The sequence below is a fragment of the Eretmochelys imbricata genome, chromosome 10, assembly GCF_965152235.1.
Source record: "Eretmochelys imbricata isolate rEreImb1 chromosome 10, rEreImb1.hap1, whole genome shotgun sequence".
NCBI classification, from domain to species: Eukaryota; Metazoa; Chordata; order Testudines; family Cheloniidae; genus Eretmochelys; species Eretmochelys imbricata.
In genome coordinates this window covers 40,873,153-40,884,430 of record NC_135581.1, presented here as the reverse complement: position 1 = coordinate 40,884,430, position 11,278 = coordinate 40,873,153, and the positions used below count along the sequence as shown (strand labels likewise).

The following is an 11,278-nucleotide window of genomic DNA, read 5'->3' as shown; positions in this document are numbered from 1 at the left end:
GGGTCTATATGTATAGATATTATTTCCCTTGTTCCACACGGTTATTTGATCTCTTTTGTTCAGTAAATAATTTCAAATTCCCTGAGCCTCAAAAATGACAGTTAGGTAGATGGACATTATTGTTATTAGTTTTACACCTTTTTGTTTTGTTTTTATGATTAGTATTTTGATTTATTTAAATATATATATATATATATATATTTCTGCCCCTCCCCCTGCTCCGATCAGTCTCCATAGCTCCGATTCCTCCCCACCCCCACCCCTGCTCAGTTTTTGCCTTTGATTTTCTGCTTGGCCGATACGTAGGGCAGCACGGTCTGAGTGCTTTTGTCCGACACGGTCTGTGTGCTGCTGTTCTTCATCAGTTTCCGTTGCTGAGTGGCACTCAGGTGAGAAGAGTGCCGCTGCAGCAGTGGCAGCGGATTGGCAGAGGGCCCAGCCGGCAGCTTGTGTCCCGCCTCACTGGGCTCCTCCAGAAGGTCCTTGGGCGGTGGCGGCCCGCCAGTGCCTTCCTGGCTGTTCCCGTCGTCATCGTCGCAGCACAAGGCATGGTAGAGCACCTTGTCACTGAAGCGGACCCGCTCCCTCATGCCCGGCGTCCTCTGGTGCTGGGCTTTGAGGTTGGGGCCGGAGCTGAAGGCCTCCTCACTGGAAGAGTCGGGCGTCTCCACCCGGGGTCCGTTAGGGGTCAGCACCCCACCGTTCATCAGCCGGTAGTCTGGCTGGCGGCCTGGCTGCTGCTCCGAGCCGTCCCCAGAGTCAGATGGGGTGGAGACCTCCAGGAAGGAGCAGAACTCCCAGCTGTCAGAGAGGATGTCCGAGGTCATGAAATCCAGCTGGCCGAGGTCGAACGTGCCACCCCCTTTCTCGCTGCTGGATGTGCTGCTCACTGTGGCCGTGGTCCAGTCGTCTGGCTCTAGCTCAAACTCAAAATCCGACGTCAGCTTATCAATCTGGCTCACTACCTGCATGAAGACAGAGCGAGAGAGCAATCAGGGGGCTGGCAGGACCACTCCACAGCAGGCAAGCGGGCCAGCCTTAATGTAACGCAGTCCCACTGGGCAGGCCAGCCCTCCCAGGGCTTGAACCTGGTGTGACGTTGCACTCCATATGTTTTACGGAAATATATTTATAAGTGTAAATACAATGTAACTGGAATATGCTTTATGCAAAAGGTCTCTTTGTAAAGTATCATTACAAAGCTTATAATCTACTGAGTGTGATCATCTTATTTGTATGTATGTATCATTCTTGTATCTGAAGCTAGAAATATGAAGTATTACTCTAAAGTCCTATTGTAACTATGCAAAGTGTGGGCCATTAATGGTAGTTTAGAATCTTGATGGATCCCTTTAACCAGGACAATTGGTTGTAAATGGCTCTGTTTACTTGTAAGCCTTCCTGTGTTCATTTGAGTCAGGCTAGAAAGAATGGAAGCTTGGGGATCTCACAGCCCATGTGACCATGTCACATGGTACTGGAATCCATCTTAAACCTGGTGCTTTTCCATTTAGAAGGAAGGATGGGAACCCAGAGAGAGACAAAGGATTCCCGCCTTGTGCCAAAGATATAAAAGGGGCTGGAACAGAACAAAGGGGGCTGCAGTCATGATAAATCCCCTAGTTACCACCTGAGCTGGAACTAACAAGAACTGTACCAGGAGAAAGGATTGGGCCCAGACTAAGAAGGAGTCTAGTGTGTGAAAGAAGCTTATTGGAACATCTCTGAGAGTGAGATTTACCTGTATTCAGTTTCTTAATGTATTAGGCTTAGACTTGCGTGTTTTGTTTTATTTTTCTTTGTAACTTACTTTGTTCTGTCTGTTATTACTTGAAACCACTTAAATCCTACTTTTTATATTTAATAAAATCACTTTTGTTTATTAATTAACCCAGAGTAAGTGATTAACACCTGGGGGAGCAAACAGCTGTGCATTTCTCTCTATCAGTGTTACAATTTATGAATTTACCCTGTATAAGCTTTATAGAGTAAAATGAATTTATTTGGGGTTTGGATCCGATTGGGAGCTGGGTGTCTGGTCGTTGGAGACAGGAGTACTTGCTGAGCGGTTTTTGGTTAAATTCTGCAGCTTTGGGGGTGTTGACCAGACCTGGGTGTGTTGCAGCGGAGTAGCGTGTCTGGCTCAACAGGACAGAATTCTGGAGTCTCAAGCTGGCAGGAAAAACGGGCTCAGAGGTAATCTTAGCATGTCAGGTGACAGTCCCAAGGGGGTCTCTGTGACTGAACCCATCACACCTGGGACCATTGGATCTGAAAGCGAGACACTCCACTTCCTGAGCTAAAAGACTCTGTGCTCTCAAAGCCAGCGGCAGACTCAAACTGCTCTTTCTCCTGGTCCCTAGAGGGGGACAGAGCAGCACGGTGCAGATGTGTGATGCACTAGCATTTCCTCCCCATCGCAGAGCTAGGTTTGTGCTGGATTAGAGGCCAAAAGTGAAATGAGTTTTGGTGGGACTCAGTATAGTTTTTAGCAAAGGTGGGCAAAATGGATGAGAAACTAACCTGCACACACCCTCAACTGCCAGACTCCAATAGAAATGTCACTGAAACTCGTGAAAGCTTCCAGCTAGTATTTTTAGCTGTCAGGCTGGGCCTGAAAGTATTGACATGCTAGGAGCAAGGCTATTTCCACTAGCCCAGGAGGCCTGTGTCATTGACGAAGCTCCAACTAATCAGCTGGCTCCTGCTTCTGCTACGCTCCCCAGATGTGTTTGTGGCTCCCCCAGCATCTGCCTTCTGGGAAGGTTGCTCACATCCAGTTGAGCATGCAGGAGGAACTTTGCTTAGGCAAAGGCTCTGGGACTGGAAGGACACATGAAAGGGCAACTTCTGATGGGCTGCTCCCACCTCTGAGTGGTGATGGGAGTCAGGAGAGAGAGACAGTGGCAGATGCCCCTAAGTCCCTGATTAGCAGGAGCTGGAGGAGAGCTGCAGAGCAGGAGGGTGGCTCATTGGAAGACCTTTTTGTTGTAGAGCTTCATGTATGCCGGGGGTCCAGAGCTCCCAGTAGTGTCCCAGTAGCAAATTCCCACTGCCTAGGCTGGGGTGGGGTTTATACTAGTGGATGTGTACAGTGCTGCCTCCAGTACAAGTAATAAGACACTCTGGGGTGCTGCAGCAGGGTGTGGGAATCCTGCTTGGTGTTTCCTTTGGCGTGCCAATAATACCTGCTGACAACCACACGTCTCATTCTAAGCATGCCTCTTCACCACAAGGCGCTACCCAGTGTGGTACGGGCGGGGATAGGAGATTGCATGGGTCAAACTACTCCCTGTTCTGCTTCCCACTGGCACAAGGCCCCTGGCTGTCTCCCATGACTGTATCAGATCTGGCTGTTTTCCTTGCTCCGAGATACACTCAATTCCCCTGTTTCTCCTCCTCTGTCTCATGCTCTCCTACAATGGTTTTCTCTTCCGCCTGCATTCCTCTATCGGCTGCTCTCTGCCCCCTTGCTCCCAGTGTCTCTTCCTCTTTCCGCCTGCTCTCTCCTTCTGGCTCTGCCAGCCCACACCTCTTTCACTCTCCCTCTCTGCCCACTGTGGAGGAAGAACAAAGCCCGAGGCGTTCAGACAGCTCACGCTGCAGATTGGGCCGAGACAAGGCTGGGTCAGAAATGGGCGGATCAGAGAGGAGCTGGCATGGGGAGGCCAATGAACACCAGGAACCAGCTCACCTGTGCACGCACAAACAGAGTCACTGGAGGGGGTGCGCTAGCAAAGTTGGTGCCTGGAAGCCACTGTATTTAAATACTCTGCGCCCAATTCGCCTCTCATTTACACAAGTGTGTAACTCTCCAGACGCCTGGTTTACACCAGCAGCAGAGCCCAGCCTTCTCCTTCTCTCTGTCCTTGAGGAGGATTCCCAGGCCTGGCTGATGCCTGCCTGGCATGCACCACCCTGGCTGCACTCCGGTTAGATTTCTGTATGGGTGTAACCTACAGTCACCCACTCTCCCTGCAGCTCACTGCCTGGCTCGCCCTGCTGCTCACCATACCACAGCTCAGGTCTCCCAGGAACCAGCACTTTGTACTGTGAAATTCATCCCCAGCCTGACGGCCATGGGGAGAGCAGGATGCACTGCCATGGAGTTTTGCTCGGCATCTTGGCCTGGGGGAACCCAGAGCAACTTCCCGCCAGCAGCATTGAAGTTCCTCCTCCCCAAATGGCAGCATCCAGTCTAGGGGGGCTCTGCATGTACCCAAACACTTTGCAGATTTATACCCATGGGGCCAGATCCTCAGCTGCTGTATATCACCATAGTTCCATTGACTTCAATGGGCCAGACCAAGAGCTACTCCGATTCACCCCAGCTGAGGCTCTAATCGCCTTCTATGATGAGATTACTGGTTCTGTGGATGAAGGGAAAGCAGTGGATGTATTGTTTCTTGACTTTAGCAAAGCTTGTGACACGGTCTCCCACAGTATTCTTGCCAGCAAGTTAAAGGAGTATGGGCTGGATGAATTCACTATAAGATGGGTAGAAAGTTGGCTAGATTGTCGGGCTCAACAGGTAGTGATCAATGGCTCCATGTCTAGTTGGCAGCCGGTGTCAAGTGGAGTGCCCCAGGGGTCGGTCCTGGGGCCTGTTTTGTTCAATATCTTCATAAATGATCTGGAGGATGGTGTGGATTGCACCCTCAGCAAGTTTGTGGATGATACTAAACTGGGAGGAGTGGTTGATATGCTGGAGGGCAGGGATAGGATACAGAGGGACCTAGACAAATTGGAGGATTGGGCCAAAAGAAATCTGATGAGGTTCAATAAGGATAAGTGCAGGGTCCTGCACTTAGGACGGAAGAACCCAATGCACAGCTACAGACTAGGGACCGAATGGCTAGGCAGCAGTTCTGCGGAAAAGGACCTAGGGGTGACAGTGGACGAGAAGCTGGATATGAGTCAGCAGTGTGCCCTTGTTGCCAAGAAGGCCAATGGCATTTTGGGATGTATAAGTAGGGGCATAGCGAGCAGATCAAGGGATGTGATCGTTCCCCTCTATTCGACATTGGTGAGGCCTCATCTGGAGTACTGTGTCCAGTTTTGGGCCCCACACTACAAGAAGGATGTGGATAAATTGGAGAGAGTCCAGCGAAGGGCAACAAAAATGATTAGGGGTCTGGAACACATGACTTATGAGGAGAGGCTGAGGGAACTGGGATTGTTTAGTCTGCAGAAGAGAAGAATGAGAGGGGATTTGATAGCTGCTTTCAACTACCTGAGAGGTGGTTCCTTAGAGGATGGTTCCAGACTATTCTCAGTGGTAGAAGAGGACAGGACAAGGAGTAATGGTCTCAAGTTGCAGTGGGGGAGGTTTAGGTTGGATATTAGAAAAAACTTCTTCACTAAGAGGGTGGTGAAACACTGGAATGCATTACCTAGGGAGGTGGTAGAATCTCCTTCCTTAGAAGTTTTTAAGGTCAGGCTTGACAAAGCCCTGGCTGGGATGATTTAATTGGGGATTGGTCATGCTTTGAGCAGGGGGTTGGACTAGACAACCTCCTGAGGTCCCTTCCAACCCTGATATTCTATGATTCTATGATTCTACCCAATACATTAACATGTAGGGGGCCCGTTTTACTCCAGCCTCCCCAGACTGCAGACTGCTCTGGGGTGTAATGCAAAAGCCATTATGACACCATCTTGATCCTTTCTATGCCAGGGATTTTGTCCTGGAGAGGCTAACCCAGCAGAAGTCCCATCTGATAGCAGCACGACCCATCTGTGCTAAAGCTTGTTACTGGTGCCACACTCCCTGTCCAGCCAGAGCCACACACTGCACTAATGGAGGACACGAGAGATGGCTGGAGATGAATGAGGACTTAGCACTTTATTGCCCAAGTGGAGTTTGGCCAGGACATCAGAGAAGCAGTCAGGGCTTCTGCCTCCTCGGAAACCCAGTACCCGCAGCAGCACAATGCCCCCTAGGCCCAGGAAGCAGCACCCAACCCCAAGCCAACTAGAGGTGTCGGGTTCAGGTCAGGGCGGGTATGAAAACCCCTTGGCACTCTGAGCCTCGGGTCAGGTTCTCCCTGGCTGTGGTCTAGAAGGGTTTGGGTCAGGCTTCACAATTAGGCCTGAGCAGGAGCAGACTTTAAGCATCTCCCTAAGGTATAGCCCCTCTGACGCCAGCCTCCCCTCCTCCTGGGGAGTGTGCTGGGAAAGGAGGGGGCCAAGCAGCTCTTCCAAAGGGGCTTCCCAGCAGCCCCAGCTGCTGCACTGTCTTGCAGAAAAGGATCTGCCTGCCAGGTGCACCAGAGACCCATGGAGCAGAGCGGTTTTAGAGGAGGAGAGCGAGCCCCATGGCAGAGGGCCTAAACAGCCTTGCAAATACAGCAGCATCGCACCAGCGCCTCCTACCCTGGGGGTGCAAATCTTCACCCAACCATCTTCTTTGCAACCAGGGTCTCTGCAGGGTATGCATGGCAGTCACTAGCTCTGTACACCCCCTGGGTCCTCCCTCTCTGTGCTCTGGCTTTGCAGCTCCATTGCATGTAATTTGCACCTGCCACCAGTGTGCTAATAAGCACCCGGGGCATTGCAGGGGCCTGAGACTTGCATCTGACTCGGTTTTGTTACCAGACCCTAACGTCATCACAGCCTTGGATGGGACGGCTGCACAGACCCAGCTCAGGCTCCTCCTTTACTGCCTGCTGGATCCAGAGCCTGTTCCAAGTCGTGGCAGGAATCCACTCCCAGTGCTTCCCTTGGCCCATGTTCCAAAAACATGCACAGCCGCAGGGACTTCTAGCTCTGCCTGATACTTGTGCATGCAGCTCCTAGGTCCTGCACATTGGATTCCTGTGTCCCCCAGGACCAGTCACTGGCTTCTTTTTCTTTAGCTGGCAAGGGCCCTGTTAGTGCACAGTCGGCTGGCAGGGCAGCCCTGGGGCTTGGGGAAGGAGAATTGATTCATTGGCATGTCATCGGGATGCTGTGCCTTTCTCACAGTGCTTTGCAGACATTAACTGATCACATCCCAGCGACAGACAACGGTCACCAGCCCCATTTTATGGACAGGGAAACTGAGGCACAGAGTGGGGCAGTGATGTTGCCAGCAGAGCCAGGGGTACAACCTAATTCTTCCCATTCCTAGTGCTGTGCTTTTCCCCCAGCTCACCCTTCTACAGTAAGGATAAGCAGAGCAGCGTCTCACAGGACTTTTCCTAGTCTCTATGCAAAACAAACTCCGCATGGACTAAAATGGGATTCGTGCCTGTATGAGGACCAGTGTCGGCTGAGAAAGGTGACAGGTCTCAGGGGCTGGTAGAGGGCACTCAGTGGGCACAACAGGGAAGCTGGGGGATCAGGGGTCATGCACAGCTGAAAACCAGGAAGGCAGAATCCTTTGAGCTGCATAGGCCCATGGGGAGACCTGCTGGGGAATGCAGGGCAGAGAGCAAGTCTGTCAGGGGATCCACCTGTGCAGCAAGGGTGGCAGAAGGAAACAGCAGTCAGGAGACCATTTGCTGCGGCTGGGCTGGACAGTCAGCCTGACCAACCCTGGGTGGGCGGGACAAAGCCAGCCTGTGCAGGGCCTAAGAGGAATGGGTGCCACAGGCAGTATGGATTGGCTATGCAGGCAAGCAGAACTGATGCAGTGCTGGTGAAACGGTGCAACCGGGACAGGTCAACCAAAGCTGGGGGAAGGAAGTATGGTCTGGAGCGAGAAGATCAGTCAGGAGACCTCAAGGCTACTCCCAGCTGTGCCACTGAGCTTCTGCATGACCATGGGCAAGTCACTTCCCTACTTTGTGCCTCAGTTTCCCCTCCCATGCTTTGTATGCCTTAGCCTGGCAGCTCTTTGGGGCAGGGTCTGTCTCTCACTATGCACTTGTACAGCACCTAGCACAATGGGTCCTATTATTGTGCAATACAGAGCTGCAGTGCAGTACAGAGTGGGGCCAGTGGGGCTGGCTCCTGGGCAAGGAGGTGTCTCAGGCTCTGTAGCTATGGGAGACTCTTGTCCAAAATCTGCCATCCCCTTTCCCTCCTGAGGGAGGGAGCAGATGCACCATGACCTTGATTTTATTTGGATCCTGGGCCTGCTGTCTCCTATGGGATAGTTGAGCCAGCTCAGCCCACTTCCTTGGTGCCAGTTCATCCCAGGCATGGCGTGGGTAGGAGGGGAGGAGCGACCCAGTGGAGAAAGCAGAGGGAGGGAACAGGGAAGGTCAAGGCACGACTGGCAGGCGCTCCATCTGGCGGAGAGGAGTGGGGTAGAAGAAAGAATGGATCAATTCGTCCCATGAGCTTCCCCAGGCCCCACTGCCTGCCTCGCAGCCTCCCCCCACCTCACACACTGCCTGTGGGGGAACCCACTCTGGGATGCAGCTGCCTCCATTGTTTCCATCAAGGGAGCTCTAATGAGGCCTGACTGTGGGCGGCTTTTGTCCCCCGGCTCAGTGAGAAGATGGCTCTTTGTTCAAACACAAGGAGAGCTCTTGGGAAGCATACAGGGCTGCGGAGGAGCCATCCATGTGCTCAGAATGGGTCGGGGGCGGTTGTGCAAAGTCAGCTGGCACGTCTCCCATCCTGACCATTCAGAAACAAAATCTGGGAGTGGGGGCCCCCCCGAGAGAAACCTGAGAAGCTGCAGCTGACGCGGAGGCAGGGAAGGGAGCCAGGAGATGTCAGGGAATGGAAAGCTCTGGCTTCAGCTGCCTCCCTCGGCTCATGGGCTCGGAGTGTGTTTGTTTGTAGCAGCTCGTGGAGAAGATCTCATGGTCTTGTTTGTTTCAGGCATGTGTCTGCAGAGGTAGGATGCTCCGGTGACCTGGAGTGGGCCTCCAGCCTGGGGTCTATTCCTGCCTCTGCCCTGCTGGTGCCCTGGGGCAAATCATGTCCCCTCCAACTCTTTGTCTTTCTTGGCTATTCTGGTTATAACCCGTCAGACAAGGCACTGTCTCTGTGGCCTTGTGGCCAGAAAGCAGAGATCTTGGTGCGGTTATACAGGTATAGTCAGACAGTACTACCCTGTCGTGGGGTCTGGTATACATTGCTTTCTCAGTTTAGCTAAAACCCCTTCCCAAGTGACACTCCCAAAAGGCCCTCTTGTCCCAGAGGAGAGAGTATCTAGAGTATCTTGGTGTAATGAGATCGCTTTTGATTCGCACCTGAGGTTGTACAGGAAAACCTTTCCCATGTGGCCAAGGCCATACTGTGTGTGCAGAGCCTAGCACAGTGGGTCTTGGATTGCCTGCCGGTCCTATAAATACTAGCAAGGAGGAAGAGGTGAGAGCAGTTATAGTGAAATTTAAGTCCTCTTGCACTTTTCTAAAGGTAAAGCAATGGGATTAGAGTGAGGACAGATGCTCATGTGGTGTTAGTGAAATTCCCAGCTCTGCCACAGTTCCTCTGTGTGACCTTGGCCAAGCCCCTGTGTCTTGCTGTATCACAGTTCCCCAGTTGTGAGATGGGATAAAGATACTCCCCGTCTCCCACCTCTTGTCTGTTTAGCCTGGAAGGTCTTTGGGCAGGGACTGTCTCTCTGTATAAGCATGTACAGCACCGAGTGCAATGGGGCCTTGATCATAACTGGCCACTAGCTGCTATCATAATTTCATCCTGCCAATGATAATGGGACAGCTGTGAGGGGTCATAAAGGGAATGAAGGCCTCAGGAGAGGTCCTGAAAGACGGGAGAAGGGCTAACATAGTTCCTGTCTTTAAAAAGAGGGGAAAGGAGGAGCTGGGGAACTATAGACCAGTCAGCCTGACCTCAGTACCTGGGAAGCTACTAGAGCAATGTATAAAACATCCCATTTGCGAATACCTGGAGGATGAAGGGGTGATCACTACCAGCCAGCATGGATTTACCAAGAACAAATCATGCCAAACCAGCTTGATTTCCTTCTTTGGCAGGGTAACTGGTTTGGTGGATGGGGGAATGCCGTGGACTTAATATACCTGGACTTCAGCTTGGCTTTTGTCACAGTTCCACATGATATTCTGATAAGTAAGCTGGAGAATGCAGGCTCGACAGAACTACCATTAAGTGGATACATAGTTGGTTAAACAATATCAAATAAAGAGTAACTGTTAATGGAATGATGTTAGATTGGAGGGAGGTCTCAAGTGACCTGGATGTAGGCATAGAGAGCATACTGATCAAATTTGCAGATGACACAAAGCTGGTGCTAATGCAGAGGTATACACATGTGGTGCTCTCTGCACACATGACCCGAGAGCACCACAAGCCCTCTGAGCGTGAGGCTTTTATGGTGTACTTAATAGGGACAACCATATTCAAAGAGCAGCGAGAACGCACAGTGCAGTAGCTGCGTTTTAGGCATTAATAAAACAAGCCTTTTAAAAACTAAAACTAAAAGATCATAATGTCCTAGTTCACATTATGGCCAGAACAAAGCTGGTGGAATTATATTTTAAAATCACTGTAGGCTGAGGAATAAAGAGAAAACCCTGAAACTGATCAATCAATCTTTCTTTCTTTCCCAGTGTAACACATTAGCCGAGTGTGCATCATGTCCCGCTCTAATGGCTGCTCTATTAGACAGTATTGGTCTAATACTGCTGCCAGCGAAGGAAGTGGTGAGATAGATATGGCAATTCCTGCACTATGCTTGGGAGCTCTTACGGAATTAAGTTTAAATAGCTTTAGAGTCTGTTGTATTATAAATGCAAAATGTATGTCTTATTGGAGGACTGCATGTAACTTCTCAAAGGGGGAGATGTGAGCAATGGAAACCCTGGGAAGGGTTAGGGATGTCCAACAATCATTTGAATCAGTATGCCAGACAAGAAGGAACTTTTGGGACAGGCAAAGTTAAGTGGGTTTCCTAGGACATGCTTGGGAGGAGGGAAAGGCAGATTCCCACCTCTGAACCCAAACTTTTGAAGCTATTCTCTGAGAAGAAACCTGCAGTCTGCTGATTACCTGTTTCTGGACCCTAAAGCACAAAGGCCTGAGCTGTCCAAAGGAGGGACTCACAGAGTCAGGGGGGTGCTTATTCTGAGCTAGCAGCTACTGTGCACTTGTAACCATAGAACCACTCCTTGATCAGGTTGGAAGGACAGTTCACTGCCCCAAGCCCTTGTTGGAGTTGATGGGTGATCTTTGGCCAGCTTAGCAGCAGGCATGGTAGGTTCCTGTATTGTTTTTAACGTGCTTTCTCTGTAACACATTCACCTTCAGAATAAATGGGCTTGCTTAGAAAGGGCAGGGTGGTAACTTGCCACTGTGGGTGATTACGCTGTTCAGAGCCTCTGAGAAGAAAGCAACGGGCAGACATAGGCTGTTGAGG

The 11,278-nt window shown here is 51.0% G+C and overlaps 1 protein-coding gene across 2 annotated transcripts in view; it reads right to left on the bottom strand.

The window, feature by feature from the left end:
• Window positions 1-266: 266 nt before the first annotated feature.
• The window catches only part of INSYN1 (inhibitory synaptic factor 1), a 96,014-nt gene continuing 85,002 nt past the window's right edge, over window positions 267-11,278 (bottom strand). For both annotated transcript variants that reach the window (XM_077829160.1, XM_077829158.1), the window contains one exon: window positions 267-965. In XM_077829160.1, coding sequence (XP_077685286.1) covers window positions 267-965 — 699 coding nt within the window. The remainder of the gene's footprint in view (window positions 966-11,278) is intronic.